The following is a 23,627-nucleotide window of genomic DNA, read 5'->3' on the forward strand; positions in this document are numbered from 1 at the left end:
CTCACCAGAACAACTGCATTAAGCTGTAGTTCTTCTGGTGACTATAGTGTCCCTTTAAATTAATTTATAGAATAAACACATACACATGTGATTTGCGTATGATATGATTCTCTATCACACAGATTTAGAGAGTGAAAGAAAGGTGGAAATGGAGAGAGCATGTGAAAGAGATAGAGGAACGGGAAAGGAGAGAGAGAGAGTTAATCAAGGATTTTTAAATTGGCTGAAAATGTATTCAGCAATAACTAGTTCTCAATCATGTATTTATCTATTCACATAAGTAACTGAAGTGTGTTACAGGTGAGGTAAGAATAAACTACATACAGATAACATGTCCTAAAAAATGTCAGTATGGAGGTACATGTATTCAGACGGCAGAGAATACATGTAATCATGATATATTTACATACATCTATATTTCCTTGGCTTTTTTACACCATCTGTAATAATGTATACAATTTAGCATGGTGTTTGTTAGTTGGCTCTGATGAGTACCAAATAATTGTTTTCCATTAGTAAGAGAGTAATTGTATTTTCCAAATAAAGCATTGTATATGAAAGTTAGTGCAAAGAAAGCATGAGTGTGTATGTATGTATGTGTGTGTGTGTGTGTGTGTGTGTGTGTGTGTGTGTGTGATGAGCACACATTCTAAGAATAATATATGCTTGTTTAATTGTTGAAAGTAATGTGTTGGGTTTCACTAGAATAAAAGTAAATAGCAGACTTTGAACTTATTGATGGCATAATCATCAAACTATAACAAGTCAGCAGAACGCAAATATATACCCAAGCAAGCAAATGCAGTAGAGACATTATGCTGCTGTATGAAGATGCATATTGATAAGGTTCAACCCTTTGGCAATACGTTCCTCCAAGGGTTATGGCACAATACAGAGTAGCATCTCTTTTTGGCCGGTGTGCTAGCTTAATTAGCATAATGCATTTTCCTTAAAGCAAATTGCTGGTTATGTTTTCACTCCTAATGTCCTAAAGTCTAGCAAATCTGAAAGTATAACTACTTAACTTTTGCTGTCATCTGGTATTTATTGGTCCTTCTTATTTAATCTCTTTAAGTTATCATGCAACTATCAATTGCAAGCTGCAGAAAGGAAAATAATGCATACACCTGCCATTATTTTCTGGCTCTAATAAGGACTTTGCTTTTCTACATTAGGTAATCAAGTTTGTACCATTACAGGCCAGAACATTGAGAAAGATTTAAAACAATTCATGGGGACCATCAGCCATATAGCAACAGTTTGTGCCACCACTGGCACCATCGGTGATGTGTTTAGAGTCTGTACTGCCACTGGCACCAGTAGTGATGGAATTACAGCTTGTGATGCCATTGCCACCTTCATGGAATTTGTGCAGTAACTGGCACCCTCAATGATATATTGAGCCTTTGTTTTGCTTTAGGAAAAGCTAGGACAAGATCCTTTTTTTTTTTTTTTTTTTTTTTTTTAAACCACCATAGTCATATTTTTCTTCTTCCCCCATATGACTCATTTCAACTACTTTCCACATTTCATTCTCAACTAACAATACACTCCTGCATTCGTGTATATGATTTACAACAACCTGTTCTCCTCTCCACTAAAAAAAAAAAAAAATGTCTTTGACACTCCAGTGTTCCTTCCTTATCCTTTAATTTATAGTGGATACAAAATTTAGGTGACAAAACTACCTACTATACAGTATTTAAGTTATACACTGTGGATAAGAGACATTTTTCAGATAACTTATACCTTGTGTCAGTTGAATACCCATCAAATGTTTAGATTCTAAAATGTGTATTATACAACCCAGATATTTTCTGGATATTTACATGAAGATCACCTCTTCCACACTTAAACTGACAAAACACACATCCCATACTTCTTGAGATAGGTGGGTTGCATATATAATTTTTTTTGTAGATTTTACAACTATTAAAAAGGCAGAGTGGTGAAGATAGAGGCAAAACAATAAATAAAATAAATAGTAATAATTCGGCTAGAGCAATAAAACACATTTGGGTTTGACAATCTATTGATGGAATGTTATTGGCTCTAAAGTGACATCATGTTATTTTTATGACAGATACACTGGCAAGAATTCCCATTGACTAATTAACTCATAATGAACTAATGCATGCAATAATAGTATTGGCAAACCACATTGAAGACTGTTGAAGATCTAGCTTCAACCCTTTTGATGCAGTGATACTACAATTCCCATAGGGCTAGATTCTCTTAGTTAACCCCTTAAGGACTGAGCCAAATGTACACATTTTGATCAAAATAAAATGTAAACAAAACTTGGAATGTGACTATATGTCTGTTCAACCGTAGCTCACCTCTTTCATATTAGGTGCACCCACACTTATTATATATAATTTTATTCAGGAGAAATAGGGCTTTCATTTAACATCAAATATATAGCTATGAAGCATAATTTAATATGAATAAAATGTAATAAAATTGTATGAAATTAAGACATTTTGTTATTTGTTTAGTTCTGCATGACATTCTAACTGTAAATGTGATAATACTGTTTGCTTTTACTGCAAAAAAATACACATATTTGTATTCAGCAAAGTCTCACGTGTAAAACAGTACCCTCTATGTACAGGTTGTATGATGTTTTGGGAAGTTACACGGTCAAATATAGCTAGTTACATTTTTCATTTTTTTTCACATGGAAATTTGCAAGATTGGTTACATTGCCTTTGAGACCGTATGGTAGCCTAGGAATGAGAATTACCCCCATGATGGCATACCATTTGCAGTAGTAGACAACCCAAGGTATTGCAAATGGGGTATGTCCAGTCTTTTTTAGTAGCTACTTAGTCACAAACACTGGCCAAAGTTAGCGTTAATATTTGTTTGTGTATTTGAAACATGCAAAAAAAATTATTTGAACGCCAATTTTGGCCAGTTTTTGTGACTAAGTAAAAGATGTACATGAGGGGTACTGTTATACTCAGGAGACTTCTCTAAACACGAATATTAGTGTTTCAAATCCTTAAAAAATATCACAACAATTATATTGCCAGTGTAAGTGCCATTTGTGTGTGAAAATGCAAAAACCTTCACTTTCACTAATGATATCATCGTTGTAATACAATTTACTGTTTTGAAACACTAATATTTGTGTTCAGCGAAGTCTACCGAGTAAAACAGTACCCCCCATGTACAGGTTTTATAGTGTCTTGGAAAGTTACACTATAGTGCTGGCAAATAAAATTCTCTGGATTTTCTGCCTGGGTTATAAGGCAGGTCCCGCAAATTGTAATTAATAAAATTACTTAATTATGCAAAAATATTACATAGATATGTAGAATTTATATATACCGTATTTATTTGAGTATAACGCGCACATTTTTTTACCGATTTTTAATTTAAAATTAGGGGTGCGCGTTATACTCGAATAAATATACCTCCCAGGACCGCCAGAGCTGGCCGCGGGTCTCGCAAGATTTACACTGGGAAGCTGGAGGAGCTGCACGGAGGTGAGTAAACGCTTGCTGCCCGCCCCCCCAGGACCGCCGGGCTTGTAATGAGCCCGGCGGTCGGTATTATCGAGCACCCACTCGAATATTTATTCGAGTATAACAAGCACCCTAATTTTAGATTATACACGTGTGCGCGTTATACTCGAATAAATACGGTATATATATATATATATATATATATACATATATATATATATATATATATATATATATATATATATAATAAACAATACACAAGATCCAGCGCACCCCATCTTTGGCAGGGGTACATTGACGTTGTGGCAGGCTTATGCAATGTATGATCATATCATGTAACTAAATCCCCATTATTTTTTTTGCCTAGATTAGGTGTCAACATTGAAGTTGCTGTTTAGTAGATAGGAGAGTGCGCTGGATCTTGTGTATTGTTTATTGTATAATATGGCCCCCAGCAGCACCACATTTAAGCATGTTCAGGTGAGTGCAACCATCCCCCATGTTTCATATATATATATATATATATATATATATATATATATATATATATATATATATATATTTAATTAATATCATTCTACATGTATTTGATATTAATATATACGTGTATTTTGATATTAATATTAAAATACACTTAGACAGTGTATGTGTCTGTATGTGTAAGTGTATATATTTAGATTATATCTAAGTATATATTAAGTATATATTATTTTATTTTACACTGTTTTAAAACTTTATTAAACTTTTTTTCAGGCAGAAGGGGGACTACCTGTCATTCCAGGCACTCCCCCTGCTGGCACTGCTATGGACGGCTATTTTGTCCATGTGATCGTGAGGTCCTCGCAATCACATGGCCTAGGAGAGCCAGATCGGCAGCAGGGGACTCCCTTGGATGTCAGGTAAGTGAAGGATGGCGTGGACCGCCGCCCGCCGGCGTTTAGAGCCAGGTTCCCAAGGGCGGCATAGCACACCCGCCATCCATAAGGGGGTAAGAAAGCTTATATTTTGTAACTGAATATCAATTTTTCCATTGTCTTCTATGTGAAAAAAGCTATTTAATTACAAGAGAAACTTGTCATCTAATAGAATCTGGACTTTAATCCTTTACACAAATCTCATGGTACTGTCTTACTAAAATCAAAGCCTATGATTTAAGCAGAGGTATAGACATTTTGAGAGGTAGGTAATTGTAAAGGCAATTCAGAGTAGAGTGTTTACTCTTTTATTTTTTTAAATTTAAATAATTTAGGGTTCCACTGAAACAACAAATGTCTAAATAACAATTAATTATAATGTTTAATAGAATTGTTTCAGAATCTTTTCTTTATTTTTCATTACTGCTGTAACCTACATGCCCAATTAGGTGGGAACCAGACTATTTTTTTTTTTTTTTTTACTTATACATACTAAATAGTTTTTATTTTTTATCTAAAAAAACAGCAATATGTTGGCAAATGTCACATAGCTAGTGATTAAACTTATTTACAGTTACACAAAAATACTTACAAAATCAGCTCTTGCTGTTGCTGAGATTCTTTAAATACCAACGAAGCTGTGAATTTTACACATAATTAAAAAAAAACATATCAGATTTACAAGACTGCACATAGGCAACACGGAAATTAGTGAAATGTTAAGCATGCAAGTCTAGTACCTGGCATGTAAAAAGTATCTACACATTTGCATGCGTATTTAAGAGATACTATATAACATGCAGCAATTAACATTTTGAACTACATTAGCTTCAGGTTTGACACTTTATATGTGGTACACGTATACTAATGTTTGCCCAAACTTATTAAAGCAGAATATATACAGTGACTTATACCACTCATCTCTTTTTATTGTTCTAAGAAGCAAATTATAATTTACATTTATGTTCCTTTGTGTAATTTTTATGTCCTTTGTGTCATTGCGATCTTTTTCTGTGATGATGAGACAAAGGGTATATAAAGTATTAATATGCATGTGGTGGGTTACAAGGGAAATCTGATTCACTTGGTATATATAAACATTTTGCACGCATTTACTCTGTACTGTATGCTTGATAATTACTTCCAATAACCATAAGTTAAGTAGAAAGGTAAAATTACTAAAACACTATTTATTTGCATTTAAAGATGGCCTCAAGGGGGGGCCTGACAGCCGAGCTGGCAAGACGTGTGCTCAGTGAGCATCGACACAAACGGGCTCAAAACTACCTAATATCAGTAAATAATCTTGACTATAGCAGTCAAGCTCACTGATTACTCAAGGCTGAATCATGTGGGGACTCAAGGACACCCTTTTTGAGGATTTCCACCGAGGAAAACCACACTCCGCCGATGCGGCCTAACAAGGACAGCAGCCTAGTGGCAGGGAGAGGCGGCCGATCTCCCGCCCTGGGGTCCGCCAAAAGCAACAACGCTCCTGGAGTCCCGCATCCCCCCCCCTCTGGACCAGTGGGGGTTATCCCGGTCCCCACTGGGGAATCGCATATACATGCTGGACGAGGCTGGACAGCCGAAGCAGAGGACACAGTTCAGGCCCAAGATGGCCGCTGAGCAACAACCCCTGCACTATCAAGCATGCCCCACAGCCTAATCCTGGAGAGAGCAATTTGAGGCTCGATTTGATCAAATATGCCTGACATTCTGGCAGCGTATGTAGCGCAGAACCACCTACCCTGCTCTATTTGTCACAAAGGAGAAGGAGGCCGTGGCGGCAACTTACCGGCCCAGCACCCACACAAAGTCTTGTCTATCTTGCAGACAGGCCCGCCGTCGGACTCTCCCGATGCCTCTCCGCAAAACCGCAAGACAACACCAACCACCTGCCCCACGACCTCGCAACAGCCTCCCCACAAGTCTCTCAGGTAGGTGCAACCCCTATGCACCACTCCGACAGCAAGGCAGATTCCGAGCACAGCGGAGGCCCAGGAGAGAGGAGACGACTAGACAAGGTGGCGAGCCTGCTGCCGCAGACCGAGACCACACGGGCGTCCGGGACCGGAGCGACCCTCCCCCGCAGAAGGGCGGACTTTTGTTCCCAGGAGGAAACAGCCTACCATCCGCAGGCATCGGCTAAACAATCCCAGGCAGAGACAATCCCCAACATAGAGAATACCCTCACCTGCTCCCAGGGAACGAACAAACTGACTCCAATGACTCACCCACCACTCTCCCTCGGTGTACCCCCTGAGAGAAGTACTACCCTAGGGTCATGTTGCCAGACTGGCTAGTTTTCACTTTAAACTTCCAGACCCTGGATGTCACACCAACCATACAACCAACCCGGGACTGCACCTAATCTCAGTGGATGCTGTACTCTCGTTGTCATTTCTTTTTTATTGCATTTTTATTTCACTCTTATTTTCTCTTCACCATGTGATTATACCTGTCCCACCAATCTAGCTTGTTACGCACTGCACATAGCCGGCTGACTCCAAGCCTAACAATTACCTCTGCAGAAACGCAATATACTCACACATAGCCTGACACTAAGTACCCAGTGGCTTAAACACTCACAGTTAATCGTTGTTTAGCATATTATACAGTTAACTCTTATAAGACACACCTGCTGTCAGCATACACTACTCTAACATAAACTTGAAACCAAACCACCCGCTGACACTAATTGTCTTAACCTGTGAACCACGTCTTGATATGCTTAATTACCCTAGCATGTTAGTTACATAGTTACATAGTTACATAGCTGAAAAGAGACTCGCGTCCATCAAGTTCAGCCTTCCTCACGTATGTTTTTTGCTGTTGATCCAAAAGAAGGTAAAGAAAACCCAGTTTGAAGCACTTCCAATTTTGCAACAACCTAGGAAAAAAAATCCTTCTTGACCCCAGAATGGCAGTCAGATTTATCCTTGGATCAAGCAGTTATTACCCTACATTGAAAGATTATATCCTTGAATATTCTGTTTTTGCAAGTATGCATCTAGTATCTGTTTGTTAATATATGCATTGTTTATTAGCCTGTTTGTTAATATATGTTAATATATTGTTAATATATGCATTGTTTATTAGCCTGTTTTTCTTTGTGATCATATAAAAATGTGCCGACCAAACTGCCACACTTTTGAAAATGCCTGAAAACGCATGTGGACGCTGTTGTGGCTCTGCATGCTTGTTGTCATCATATGCACAAATAAAATAAAGAATTAAAAAAAAAAAAAAAAAAAGATGGCCAAATGTTATAAATGTTAAATGTTCATGGCGGTTACTTTGCTGGCCAACAATTTGTTTACTAATGTTTATATGTATAAAAAGATAGATAGAGACAGACAGATAGATAGATAGATAGATAGATAGATAGATAGATAGATATTGCTTAAATCAAAGTAAACAAACAAATGTTCCATTATAGTATAACTAGTTTAACATACCGTGCCCGTGCCCTCTACCTCACTCACACCAGATTTCAAAAGTTTAGGAGACAGCTGATACATATAAAAACACTGTGTAGATGGCTATGTGTCTGTGAGTGTGTGTGGCTATTTATGAGTCTGTATAAGGCTGAGTATGTGAATTTGTATGAAATTGTTTGTGATTGTATATAAGTTGCATGAGGGTGTGTATGTAAGTAAGTGGGAAGATCCCCCGGAAAACATAGTGATGCCCGGGGGTCATAAGGAGATGCACAGGAAATATGGGGAGATGCACTGGGACCATAGTAAGATGGACTTGGGTACATGGGGAGATTTACTGGGAGATGTTGTGATATGGGCTGGAGGAGATGTGGGGATATTGGTAGGTAGCAAGAAGGCAGCACTGTGTCCTTGGATGCAGGCAGAACAGTATATTGGACCTGCCTATTTATATTCATATACAGAATTGTTGTATGTAAACAATGAGTATTATATTAATCATGGAACAGCTAAAAGGGCAACTGTAGCCCCTTGTCGTCACATCCCTCTGAGTAACAGAAGAAGAATTATTTTCCCTGTCATGATTCTTGCAGTTAAGCTAAAATTGAAATGCAACATTCTTTACATGTTGGGGTATGCCTGTTTGATGATTGTTTATCATTTATTCAATGAGTAGATGAAAGTCCAGTAACTATAAAATTAATCACTACACTACAGAAATCGAATGTGCAACACAAAACAGCTATATGTGAGTCATCTACAGATGTTCTCATTCAACAAACACAGAGCTCTCAAAACTAGTATTCAACACCCTCTGTGATTTTGATAATGTGAGCTACAAATGTCTTACTGTTTCCGTGACAGATCCTTTATCTGTCCTTATCTTACTCTTATAGATATACATGTAGATTAAGCTGAGCCTGCATCTATATGGTGTAATATAATTTTCTAGCAAATAATGAATTCCTGATATAAACAACACCAGAAACAATACATTTGCAGTAAATAAATTCTTGCGCTCCAAATTACTCTATTTATTGAAGGGAATTAAAATTTGGTGAATAATTGTCACAATATGTGTAAAAAGAAGATGAAAAAATGACAATGATATTAAATTAAATAAGCACAATGTTGTCAAAAACTGTGTTGTTTACCAGTCTTAAATAATGTAATACACACTTTATTCTTAAACCTAAAACACTGTATATAGATTCCACTAACTAGATATTTTTGGGTGATTTAATGCATACAATAACAGAGTATATTGGCAAATCGAGTCCATAGCAGTTAAAGGGACACTGTAGGTGCTTTAACAACTTCATCTTATAGTGCCTGCAGTACTGCATCCTCCCCCCTGGTGCTTACTCCCCCCCCCTCTCCCCCCAATATTTAATAATATTCTAATTAGAAGGCTAGGAAGCACTCCAATCCCTTTCTTTATGACAGCCAGGAATCTTACTTCACAACTTGCATATTGTTAAATACTATGATGTCACAAACGCATGTGCATTAAATACAATGATTCCCTATGAAGGAATTGTAGGTGCATTGCGGTGAGTGCCCCACATGTGTCTGCGTTCCTTAATGCTCCTCCTATTAGAGAGGTGTGTTGCCACAACTTAGTAGCTACTTCAAAAATCCTTATTGGTGAAATGCATTGTTGGATTATTTTATTATTTATTTTATATTGTTATTATTAATAAAGACCTGAGATCCCTCTATTTTTTAACCTGCTTGTTTGCCTTTATTGTTATTTTTATAAATTGTATCTGTTTCTGGCATTACCTGAAGCACAACATCCTGGACTGCTACTTTTAAATTCTTGGTGGGGATTGATCTACCCACACTGCAAATACTAAGCCAATCCATTGATCAATATATAATATTATGCAGAGAACACTATATTCCATCTCCTTTTTCTTATATGTGTGAACACCGCTGGAGGACATGTGAATCAACTATATCCCTGGTTGTGGATAACACCATCTTACAACTGAAGATCTGAGCTATAATACAAAGCTCTACACTTGTAAGTGTACATGTAATATTCTGTAGTTATAATATTGCACTATTGGATTTTACTCTGTCATTTCATGTTCTACTGGGGCCCACAAAAATGACTCTGCCTACACCTATATCCACTAGTGGGGATAATACCGCTACATGCTGATATTATTGGAGCTTGTATGAAAGCTCCAAAAATGTGATTGGGCATTTAAGCACTTTGTTTTTTGTCACTAATCAAGTATACTTAATACTACTCTATTATTATACCTATTTTTTCACTCTTCTATCCATATATCCACCCAGTGAGAATGTAAAAGACTGCAAAAAACTCAGACCATTAGACGAATTTCTAGATTTCTAGACTATTTTATTGCTTATTTTTTTTATTGTATTTCATTTTATATATCCTCTAGTATCTACTTTTTGTTCCCTTTTTTATTTTAGTTATTTAGTTATTTATTTTGGCACAACCTTTTGTTTGTACTAAGTGTCACAAGGATGCCCATTCTCCGAAGTACAATGTGCCTATTAAACACAGCTATTTTGACTCCTAAATCCATCATAACCACCATAGCCACTAAATACATGCTTCTATGGTGGCTTTCCTGTTTAAAAAAAAAAGGTATTACTTGATTTTCTACGCTGGAAGTGGCTTGTTCTTATCCCTCCTGTTAGAGAGGTGTGTTGCCACAGCATCATCTTTATTTCACACCTGATTGCTATGGCTTATTTACTTATTTATTTCAGGATGTGTTGGGAGAATTGTTTGGGACATCATTCCTGACCTATTCTGATGGCAATTCATGGCTAATTTGGATAATCCTTCTCCATATCAGGACTAATCAATTCAGACTTGGATTTGCTTCATTTGGATGACTGCACATTTTGTGAATGTGCTGTGATTACGAGCCTCTGATCGTTTTGTTTGAATTTACAGAATATGCCACAGAAAATATGTCCTTTTAGTGAATGCTACTCTATATATTGTTATAAAGTAATTTCTACCCCAGACATGCACACAATACATTCTGTGCAATTTTTATAAGAATGTTCTGCTATGATACATTCTATTAAATGAGGGTGAAATAACAAGTCTGCCAAATATTGAAATAGTATTTTTAGGTAGATGAGAAAAATACACAATAGAAAAATAAATAAATTTTGCTTAAAAAAAAAAAAAAAGAATGTCGCCCTGTTTTCTAGTTCAAGGAAAATATTAAATCAAAGAAACCAAAAAACAGCAAAGAAATCATCATATACGTTGGTTACGAAACAGAGTTCTGATCAATTTATACTTTATCAAGGATAGACATTTTAACGGCTTACACTATATTTTATGCAGAAAATCACAGTTCACTTATGTATACATTTGAAGTACAAACAATCTCCTTAAAAATGTAGAAAATAAATACAAATCATTTTATTTTCCTTCTCGATTTTCTATGTGTTAAATTTTTTTGGTTGCACACAACAAAAGAGTAATTTTTCTCGTTCAGAGTTCATTGTACTTGACATGTGACTCAGTTTAATTAAGCCAGCAAGTCAACACTATGGGCTATTTGCATCAAGCAGTTACACCCATTATATGAGATGATCATTTTATTCAGTGTCCTCCTGCAGTAATGTTTCACTGTAATTGTGTGAAGTCATGTGAAAAATGATAGCTTAGAAAAATGGAGAAATCAATACGGTCAATGATTGTAGCCTGTACTTATTACTGTTAAAAACACCACACAGAGCTTGCTATACTCAATCGTTCTCATGTGATTTACTTGCTAGAGACAATCATTAAATTAAAAAAAAAAAAAGAACCACTTGTCCACATAGAGGAGATGTATAAAAGCTTAGCTGGGAGAAAATGAGTGCAATTGATGGTCAAATGGTAAGTTGTATAAGTGCCTAAATCATTAAAACCAAAGCACCAATGGTGTAAGCTCTATTGGTTTCCATGGTGACTGCTCTACTCTTAGACTTTTGCAGCACTTTAAAAAAGTGATGTGTGCAGTAAAGTGCAAGAATAACCAGGAACATTGATGTAAATTCAAGGTGAATATACAATTTAAGGCCAAAATAGCCAAACTAGAAGCATAGCTGACTGGGAGAATTTTCCCATCTCAGATATTTTGGCTTTAAACTTAAAATTCACTTTGAATTCCTAATAATTCATAACTTTGTGAGTAACTGAGCACGTTAAACCTGAAGAAATGTTTTCCTTCAACAAGGTCAAAACCAAAATACAATCACGAACCTCATAAACTTGGATTTGAATACAAGTATTGAAATAAGTTAAATATTTTATCAGACACAATTTAACAGAAACTTTTAGGATTTTAACTCATAGGCAAATCACTTCAGATGAAATGTGTTGAAATTCATATTGTGCATCATTTTCATGCACCATTTAATCTTTTCTATTGTTTCCTAGCACAAGATCATATATTTCTCTATTATATTGCTAGCATGTTATTAGCTTCACACAAGTTATGTATAATCTAAGCCAAAATGTGAAGGTGACTGTAAAGTGCATGCTGTGATTTTTAAAGTTTAATTAACATTAGCGGCAAGGAAGAAAATGATAAATTATATAATTTGCTTTAACCAGCTGTATATTTTCTTTGGGTTAAATAAAATTATCCCTCAGTACAAAAGCAAAGGCACATAGATACGACAATCTGTAAGTAAGAAGGTTAATATATTCCACTCTCATTAAATATCATAGCAATCAAAGAACTTGCTCTGCATCACTCTCCCCTATTTTCTCCTTTTAAGAGGAAATTCATAAAAGTACCGTTCACAAAAAAAGTAGACAAAATTCTACTGGACTATTTACCACCTAAATAAGTAGACTCTATGGTTTCCAGAGTGATTGCCTCACCTTTAGCATGTTCAGTTTTCTATTAGCAACAGTTTTATAACTTTCACTTACCATACCAGTTTTCAAACACATTGTGTTTGCAATTTTTGAGGTGTTGAAATTAATGTAAAAAAAAAAAAATCACATTGCCAATCATAGCCTTAAAAGTAAATAACCAGATGCGAATTCCCCAAAATTTCTAAGAAAGAAGTAAAACACTACCTTAAAACCAGTAAATCATAATTGGAATTATATACATTGAAAATATACACAATTATATGAATTAAGTATGGATGCATTGGAGTTTGTTGTAGACTTCAACCCAGTGAGAAAAAAAAAATGTTCTCTCCAAAACTCATTCTTTATACATTTCAAAATGTACTAAAACGACACTTTGTTTTATCTACACTGGAGAATGAGATTATACCTGGTTATAGTTTCCTTTGCTAGTGAAATTTTTCTTGTTTACCACACTTCAGTACATTTTCCTGCAAGGGGTTTATCATTTTCATTTAGTTGCACAATAAAATCTTTAAATGGACTCTTACCTGTGCATACAGTCTTGCATACAGACTTTGCATTACATCGATCCACATTTTTACAGCAGGGATCTGAAAGGGCAAAAACAGAGTGCTCTCTGCTCAGCAGTAAAAGGGACATTTAGCACTGTCCATTCAATACATTCAAAGCACATCACAAGCTTTTCAAAAAGTTACAAAAAAAAGTCTCAAAACTATTAATCTAAACATGTCAGCAATGCAGATTTTTAAGATCACAAAATAGCCAGCTCCGGTTAGGATATTGGATAATGTAATGCTTATATTGTTATAAAATGCAAAACTTGTCAATAAAAAAATATTTGAAAAAAATAACGGAAAATGAAATATCTAACAATATGTAAGGCTTTCAAAGGGTTAGTAACTAAACTGATATTTTGTGGCTAAATTATAAGCGGATTATAAATAATAATTTTAAAAATTGAAATTATGAATTTAAAATATATTTCAAATTCTTTGATCTTTATGCTTTTTCATAATGTGACACAAAAAACTTTGAATAATAAACAAAATATATATATTTTGATCTGAAATGTGCAATTCTCATGTCATTTCTTCACAATCACTTGTTTATTGAATTACCCTTCTGTTTCCTATTCTAATTTTTTGTGGTCTAATATATTTATTAATGTTTTATTAATATAATAATAACATAAATACAATAATGTATAAACTGCTGTCAAATAAAACAGATAAATAAGTGAAATACACATAAAAATTATAGTTACCTATATAAATGAGATAAAGTATGTACAGAAGCATGGGCGTCCGCAGGAATTTTTCCGGGGGGGGGGGGGGGAGGGGGGCGGGCATAATTGTAATGACATCCATGCTTGGCCCCTTTTTGACACTGTCATGAAGGGGAGGGGCGTAGTCATTATCACATAAAGCCTGGTTGAATAGCGTTTTCACAACTATGGTGTCAGGAATACATGTTTGTTTTCCTGACACTATAGTGTTCCTTTAATCAAATTAATGGAACATTCTGGTAACCATAACACCTTCATCTAAATGAAAATGCTATAATGCAAGGAGACCCCTGGGCGCTCTCTTTCCTTTAAGGGGTGAAACCACTCTTAAATGGTTTAACCCCAAAGACTTCCTCCAGGTCCAGATCTCCAGGTCGCTCAGTGGTATTCTGCTTCTGAAACGGAGTGTCAGGAATTGCAGATTGACTTTAGGCATGGATGCCGCTAATTGGCTAGAGTGGTTAGCTGATGCTCTAAGCCAATCACTAGTTCCCAATTCATAAAAATGTTTCACATTTTTATGAATGGGGAGCTACTGATTGGCTTTGAGTGCCAGGTGACCGCTCTAGCCAATCAGCAACACCCCTACCCAGCGGCACTCTGTGTTTCCTGACACTCAGTAAATAAAAGTGAACACATTAACACTGATATTTTTTTTACCTGGGGGAGATGAGAAGGTTCAAAGTTTCCCTGCCAGGCCAAGGTACCACAGCCTTATGAAAATTATGTTACCAAATTTTAAATGGAGGATGGAGATGGTTGGCAATATCACTTAGTGATGTCACTTCCGCCAACCATTCACACCATTGGATATTTAAAATTATGTTACCATTTAAAATGGAGGATGGAGATGTTTGGCAATATCACTTAGTGATGTTACTTCCGCCAACCATTCACACCATTGGATATTTAAAATTATGTTACCATATAAAATGGAGGATGGAGATGGTTGGCAATATCACTTAGTGATGTCACCTCCGCCAACCTTTCACACCATTGGATATTTAAAATTATGTTACCATTTAAAATGGAGGATGGAGATGGTTGGCAATATCACTTAGTGATGTTACTTCCGCCAACCATTCACACCATTGGATATTTAAAATTATGTTACCATATAAAATGGAGGATGGAGATGGTTGGCAATATCACTTAGTGATGTCACCTCCGCCAACCTTTCACACCATTGGATATTTAAAATTATGTTACCATTTAAAATGGAGGATGGAGATGGTTGGCAATATCACTTAGTGATGTCACTTCCGCCAACCATTCACACCATTGGATATTTAAAATTATGTTACTACCAATGAACATTACGTAACTAAACATCACTGATGATTGACAATTTTGTCAACAAATGAAAATTCTCTACCACAGATGTTTTCTCTTGTAACATATAATGTAGAGTGTAACCTGTTTTCCAATTTGTGATTAATTCCACACCATGTGACTTCAAGAGGAGGATCCACAAGGACTTTCGAACATTTAAAAAGGATTCCTGAGGCTATCATGCAGCTACTGAGGAAGCTCATAGAGTGAAACGCGTTTAGCTGATTATTCTGGACTTTTTATTGGACTTTTATTGGATCTTTTTACTTTCTAAGTACCCATTTATTTTGTTTTTAATGCATTATTAATAAATGTATATTTACTATTTTATACTTTAGTCCAAAGTCCTTTCTAGCCATCAGGAACTCCACTGGGGAGACTGCTATTCCCCCTCTAAAGTAGCACATTGTTTATCAACCTCAGAGCCGGGATTTCAGGGCTCTGCAGAAGGTGAGCACAACTATTTATATCTCATAATACCATTATAGTATGCGCAATTCTACACAGTTGTTTTTCTGCTTTTCTTCTCGTTGTATACTCCTGGATGGATACTACCTGGGACAAAAGGGTGTGTTGCTGCCCTAATAGCATAAAGGATCCTTTTACGGAGCCAATACCATATAGGCTCCTGTCCATGTGAGTGGTTTCAGTCATTACTTACTACCAATTATCCATTTTTGGAACATCTGCACTATTTTTTTTTTGTTTCTTGTTTTTTTGTTTCCTTTTATATGTACATTCAAGTTTTTCAAGACTGTCACTGTACCAAAGGGGTGAGTAAACCCCTCTACTGTTTAGAGCGCTCCAATTGTTTGGTATAATTTGTATACCTTATTTCTGTATATTTGTTTTTTATTGTGGGTAAGGGGTATTCCACTTTTAGTGTTGAGCAGCTTTTACATTTTGGGCACTGTAAAGAAACACTTTCTATCTCTTTTATTGAGGTAGTTTTCTCTATTGATTATGATGTGGTGTCCAGAATGAAGTGGAGGGATCACTTCACTTGTCCTTCCTGCTCCAATCTCATTTTCTTCTCCTTCATTTGACAGTCTTCTTTTTCTTCTGACACTGTCTTCTCTCCTCCTTGGCTCCTTCTGCTCTTTTACCTTTCTGCTACTTTCTGCTTATTTTGCTCCCTTCTGCTCCTTTCTCTTTCTGATCCCTTTCTCCTCCTTGCAGACAATTATTTCTCCTTGCAGGCCCTTCCTGCTCCTTACTGCCTCTTCCTGCTCCTTGCTGCCCCTTCCTGCTTCTTGCAGTCCCTTTTGAGCTCCATGCTGACCCTTTCTGTTCCATGTAGACCCGTTCTGTTCCATGTAGACCCTTTCTGTTCCTTGTAGACCCTTTCTGTTCCTTCTCCTACTTTACCTTTGTGCTCCTTCTGATTATTTCTGCTCCTTGCTGCCCCTTCTTTTTCCTTGCTGCCCCTTCCTGCTTCTTGCAGACCCTTCATGCTCCTTGCAGACCCTTCATGCTCCTTGCACCCTCTTCCTACTCCTTGCTGCCCCTTCATGCTCCTTGCATTCCCTTCATGGTCCTTGCAGACGCTTCCTACTCCTTGCTGCCCCTTCCCACTCCTTGCTGCCTCTTCCTGCTCCTTGCTGCCCCTTCCTGCTTCTTGCTGACCATTCCTGCTCCTTGCTGACCCCTCCTGCTTCTTGCTGCCCATTCCTGCTGATTTCTGCTCCTTCTACTTTACCCTCCTGCTCCTTGCAAAACTTTCCTACCCCTTCCTGCTTCTTGCTGCTCCTTCCTATTCCTTGCTGACTCCTCCTGCCCCTTGCAGAACCTTTCTGCTCCTTCTACTTTACCTTCCTGTAGGCTGTCTCCCCGCCCCCATCCCTCACTTGCCAGATCTGTAGACTGACCCCCATCCCTCATTTACCTGATCTGTAGGCTGTCTCTGCAGGCTGGGAGTTGCTGGCTCCACTCTGTGCTGCTCCCCTGCGGATTTAGTCAGGAGAGAGAAGCAGGGATAAGGTGTAGCTTCCTATCCCTGCCTCTCTCCACACACAGTGCCACCTTCTGTCCGGCACCAGTATTGCAGTGTATTCTCACACAAACAAAAAATAGCAGCACAAGCTGAAAAATCCATCCGTTGCCTCCCCTTTGCGAATGCCCATGTACAGAAGTGAAAATAAATTCAAAGAATAAGTTATAACATGGAACCAAACAAAAAGTCAGTAATTAGAACAAGCATTCAGTAAAGTCTGTATTCCTTTTTCACACCATCTTCCCACATGAACCATTCAAGTTGCAGTATAGATGTGAAGGTAGATGGTTCACGGAAAGCTAATTCACATATTTTATTTTAAATACTACAGATAAGACTTCACCCACAGTTGGTATAGAGGGTGATTTCCAGAGTCAGGAGATGATGGAATTTGCTGAGATTAAAAGATGGCCTAGTATAATTTGTTTATATCTAGGCAGGTTAGAAGGAATTTGCTTAAAGAGACAAAGACACGGGGATAAAACTACATCGAATTTTAACATTTTATTAATTAATTTGAGAATTTTCAGCCAATAAGATTTGATTTTGAGACACGAATAGAAGATGTGGAACAATGTACCAGTATGTGTCTCCAACTTTTATTATTTTCTCTAAGATTTAAGTTAAAAAGTATTCCACCAATCCTTGGATTTTGTAAAATGGATAATTTAAAGTTTTTTTGTTCCAAATAAATTAAAACAAGGGCAGAGCGGATTTTCCTAAAACAGGATAGAGGTATACGGAGAGGAACAGTCCTAAGTAAGTTTTTGGAATGAGAGTCATTTTGGAATGAGAGTCATTTTGACCGAATTAATTCTACCTAACCAAGAAATTTCGAGACCACACCATCTCTCAATGTCTTTCCTAGGTTCATAACAGACCTTTTCTAAATTACATCTATGCATCTTGGACAGATTCTTGCACAGGTTTATGCCCAGGTAAAACATATATGTGTAATCCCTCCAATCAAAATCATACATTTTCTTCATGGTTTATAAATCAAACCATGGTATAATGAATTGATACGCTTAAGTTTTTGCTGTATTTAATTTATAATATGAGATATTGCCGAATTCTTGCAGAATAGTCATTAATGGAGGTAGTGAGGTCAGGGGATTATTTTTTTTAAATGTATGATATCATCTGCAAATAGACCAACTTTATGTTCTTTATCCCTTACAGAAAAACCCTCAATGTCAACCGATTGGCGTATCAATTCTGCCAGAGGTTCCATCGCCAGCACGAATAAAAGTGGCGTTTGATAACTCAAATGTTTCAGACATGAATACAGCCGCTGAAACTTTAGCCGTAGGTCTGCAATAAAGTGCAAACACATCCCTGATGAAAGGAACAGGCAAATTGAAATGTGACAGTACCTCCCTAAGGTAATCCCAATGAATACTATCGAACGCCTTCTCTGCATCTAAAGAGAGAAGCAAAGAGGACGTGCAATCCAATTGAATTTGGTGTATCAAATTTATGAATCGGTGTATGCTATCCGTTGCCTGACGGTTCATAATAAATCCCACTTGATCATTTCTAACCAATGACAGTAAAATTGGGGATAATCTATTTGCTAATATTTTTGAGAATAACTTTGTGTCAATATTTATCAATGATATGGGTTGAAAATTTGAGCACGCAATTGGTGCTTTACCAGCCTTAGGCAACGTAATTATTTGAGCATTCAAATTCTCCTCTGGCACTGGACTGGGAGATCCTGTGTCGTAACTTGGAAGCTAGTAATGATGAGGCTTTATTGTCTTTAGCATAAAAAGTTTGTTTTAGTCTCTTTAGCATCAGGGCTGTGTGAACCAGCTTAATCATATTTATTTTGTATTTGACATCAAGTAGCTCTCCAGCAAGGGACGATGAAGGATCAAATTATTCACCAGATTTAAATTGTATAATTTCGTTTCTAAGTCTCTTAAGTTCTTTGATCTAGTTTTCTTGAAAAAGGAAGCTCGCTGAAGAAAATGACCTCTTATAACAGCTTTATGAGTGTTCCATAATGAAGTAATATCTAATTTGGGCTTTTTCCTATTCTTTATGATATTCCTATTTCTTTATTATTGAAGATAATAATAATCATCATAATCCGTTCGCAGTATTCCTAAAAGTAAGTGCAGCTCTCTGAAATATTATGTTTTTCACATTGTGTACATATAAACAAAACCCTCCTCTTTATTGTGGGACATTATGTATAATAAGAATCAGAGCAACCCTGATGTGACTTCTTTCCATTTGCTTTCAAACAAGATAATTTGATATGTTCAAAGCTTAGCAATGCTTTTTACCATAATGCAGGTATCATACTTGCCACTCAAAATCTTAAGACATGAGAGGGTCATTGAAATGTTAATATAGATTTAATAATTACTGAGGGTCGATGCGTTGCAAGTGACTAAACAATGCAAATGAGGTATCGGTTGAGTGTTTTGAGAAAAGGAATAATGATCACAGTAAAGCAACCTTTACCTTCTGTATTTGCGTAACTATGATTTAAACATGTAAACAAGCAGCTGTGGTAAGTATGTTTGAAATTAATCATTCATCACACTTTCAGTGTCTATTAAAAGAGGACAAATGCAAGTTTGCAGAAGGGGAAGCCAACATACTGATTAAGGCTTACTTCATGTCAATCACTTCTGTAAAGTAAGTCAGCAAAGACTCTGCCATTGACTCTTTTGACTGACAACTGTTAACAACTGTACAACAAACAGCTAATTATAGTGTTGCTGTATATAAAATAAAAACTTTTGAGAGACGGGCCTGCCAAAAGTACCTGGCCTTGCCCTGTCCTGGCCAACCTGGACCCAATGGTAAGCAGAAAGAAGGGTAGCTAAAAATATCAACGCGTGGGTTGTTTTTGGGTGTGTTACAGTGTGTGCCTTGCAGTTTGTGATTGTATAGCATTGTGAGTGTTTATCATTGCATGTGAGTCTTACACTGTATGTGACAATGTGCAAATATTAGCCCTGGCAGTGTGATTTTAAGTGTACCACAAATACCGCAATACCATGCAAATACACATTATAGCACAGCCCACATGAGCACAAATACAATTCTACAAAGAAGACGCAACACCCATACATAACACAAGCTGTATACGATAACACAGAAGCATAATTTAAAAAAAATAATAAAACCGGAAAACCATGGGCCTTCAAAATACTATTTTGTCACAGTGCTACTTAAAGGTTGCCTATCCTGTACTAATGTCATGTGGTTTGAAAAAAAGAAAAAACTTCCAAGGGGTGCAAACTAATGCATTAATATAACATGTTAATCCTGAGTAAAACACATCTTATAATAGGATTTTGTAACACAGATGTGTATTAGAAACAAATTGTACATTTTTTTTTTATAAAACTAGTGTACAACACAATTTTCACAACGTCACACATGTTCATATCATGTTACATTGTATTTGATTATCAGTTTTCTAATATAAAAGGTGCTGCTCATTCGTACTAGTAAACCACTGATTGAGTGCTATTGAGCGTTGTATGAAAATAAATTTGAGAAGATCTGTGAATTTATTTTTCAATGGTTTTAAATGTTTGAAAGATAACACCATCATGTAAAAAACATTCACTGTTGACGAGGAAGGAAAGGCAGTAAGGATATCACTGCTCTGATGCTAGGCCCAATACAATTAATAATGAAACATTAAGATGGTGTGTATAATGCAACTTTATATACACACTTTGTTATAGCAGAGTACATTTAGACTAAAAAACATATAAAATGTTGACTTTTATTACGTCTTATTAAAAATACAAAAAAAACATAAGAATAATTGTTCTAAAAACTTACACAGCATTCTTCTCTTAAAAGGACTCAAAGTGGTCTACATGTTATATTTGCACAATTGAGTTTGTGGTTAGAGTTAACGTTTCAAAGGCTTGATTGAACAGATATCTGTTACCTTACACATCTGTTTCTCTAAGTCACTGATAATGTATTAGTTCCATAATTAGCTGAAATATAAAAGTGTTCATAACATTATGGAATCTATGTTTATATGTATCTGTCTTGCTAATGCATGTCTGAATGGGTGGATATACCATATAGTTCTATCTATAGACATATGCACTACAAAAAGGCGTTCAAAACGGTGTTATGTGTATGTACAGAAACATCCCCAGGCCAAACACAAAGTGATAGAATACACTACAGTAGCTTGCATATAGATAATGTAGGTGCCTCGTTGAGAAACTCTAGTCAAATCTTTGGACAAAGACACCAATCACAATTTTCACAATGGATTTTTGTTCACTGGCTAGACCTAATAGATAGGTACAATATCAAAAGTGCACGTGTAACTACTGTAGTTTGCATTATTATGCGTTATGTATTGTTTGTATTGTTAACAAGGCTTAGGTTTTGTAATTTTACAATATAAGACAGTGCTCTCAGTTTTTACATTAACCATTTTTTAAAATGGCAAAAAGATACAGAAACTAGGCTTTGTGACTTATGTGTCTGATACAAATGCTAAAGTATCCTAAGGTGTTTTGAGGAGAAGTTATTAAGTACCCCTGCATTATTCATATATTTTTTCCTATTCCAATTTAGTGGTACACACAAAAACCAACAACTCTTACTCTAGGTCTCATTTTATTTACTTAAAGGGACCATATAGGCACCAAGACCACTTCAGCTCATTGAAGTGTTCTGGGCGCAGTGTGTCTGTTCCCTTAACCTGGCAATGGTAATTAATGCAGTTAATGATGACAATAATTACATTAGAGGGTTAGCGCCACGTCTAGTGGCAGTCTATTAGGTGGGTGAGCAAGGCGGGGGCGCTATAGAGGCAGCAATTTTGTATTTCTGGACTATAGTTCCCTTTAACAGAAAAACATTGACATATGAAGACAGGTGCATTATATCAACTGTAAATATTTATTAAATTTTATATGTATTTTATAATGTTTATCTCTGTAATCAAATCAAAATTAGAAACATTGCTTATCCATATTTTACAGGTATAAATAATAATAATATTAATAATAATAATAAAGGATTTAGGCATGTATGTGAATTAGTCCATTATATTCCCCTACTGTAATATTGACCATGTGCCAATAAAATACATATAAAATGTGGCCACATTTTCACAATTCCACATGAATTATACTGGTAAAACTCTTAGCCTTTCACCTATGAATCATTCCTTAAAGGATAGAGTCTACAACAAGATAATAGAGAATAATGAGAATTTAAAACATAGGAAATAATACAGTGGGACAATAACAATTTTGGCAGTTGAAAACACCAGTTTATTTACTTGAAACTCAATGTTCTCCCTAGATTTTAACGAATCATTCACATTATTGGTGCAATTTATCCTAGAACAATGCAAGCAAATGACAGGTACATAAATAAAATGCTTTCATCATCCCCAAGGGTCGGATAATTCTATGTACTGCACTTCAGATGATATCCTGCATCTTAAGAAAATGATCTCTTAGTGCCCTTTCTTTCATTTCAATTTAAAAGTAGTTTCTGAGACACCAACTGTTAGCCTTAGATAATGATGCTGACACAAACACTCTTTGACTTATCGAGCAGAAGCTCTTCCTTGCTTTTATTACAGCAGTACACAACAAAACAATGCTATGCTAAACGTCTGCACCTTACAGGATTTTCAAGTGCAAACAAAGAACAGTCAATAAAATGTGTGTTAAAAATGAGATTGACTTGCAGTAAACCTTTTAAATGATACCCTAGTGTTCTCAATTATTGGATGTTTTTTTCCCCAATAAAATTAGGAACACTAGAAAAGGATGAACAAAGCTCTATTCTTTTAAACTTATTTCCACTGGGATTTTGGGAGTGCAATATAAACTGGTTTTATGTTCACTCCATAGACAGAATTAAATGAGGTTTTTATGTGGTGTAAAGGTCATGTACGAGAGGACAGCATTATTATAGCTAATCTCCAACTACCATTAGAATTGTTTTGCTGAAGAAATAATTATGTGTGCATTAGTTTAAAGAGCAAATCATCATTAAAATATTATATGTCCTTATATCCCCTTGTTGAACGTATGATTGCATATTTTAAGAAATTCATTTATAAAATGATAATGTTATTTCCCTTAATCTTTCCTCATTGTAAGCAGTTGATATAGAGTATGGTATCAAACATTGCATCTGGGGCTATAAATGTGAGAGTTTTAGAATTTATTTACCACCAAATTAACAATTATAAAAAACCCAAATTGTGTGTTTCGAAAATTTATATGACAACAACTCTATAAACATAATACAAATCAGAGGCTTTGGTCATGTGATTT

General features: G+C 36.0%; 1 protein-coding gene across 6 annotated transcripts in view; it reads right to left on the reverse strand.

Annotated features, from left to right (window-relative positions):
- The window catches only part of PCDH17 (protocadherin 17), a 216,830-nt gene that overhangs the window by 102,774 nt on the left and 90,429 nt on the right, over positions 1–23,627 (reverse strand). For 4 of the 6 annotated variants that reach the window (XM_063425949.1, XM_063425947.1, XM_063425948.1 and 1 more), the window contains one exon: positions 13,240–13,302. The exons of 1 other annotated variant lie outside the window; for it this stretch is intronic. In XM_063425949.1, the coding sequence (XP_063282019.1) occupies positions 13,240–13,302 (63 nt within the window). Of the gene's footprint in view, positions 1–4,979; positions 5,026–13,239; positions 13,303–23,627 lie in introns of all 6 variants that reach the window. One more of the 6 variants, XM_063425951.1, reaches the window with a different exon arrangement.

This window comes from Pelobates fuscus, chromosome 1 (assembly GCF_036172605.1).
Source record: "Pelobates fuscus isolate aPelFus1 chromosome 1, aPelFus1.pri, whole genome shotgun sequence".
Taxonomy (NCBI): domain Eukaryota; kingdom Metazoa; phylum Chordata; class Amphibia; order Anura; family Pelobatidae; genus Pelobates; species Pelobates fuscus.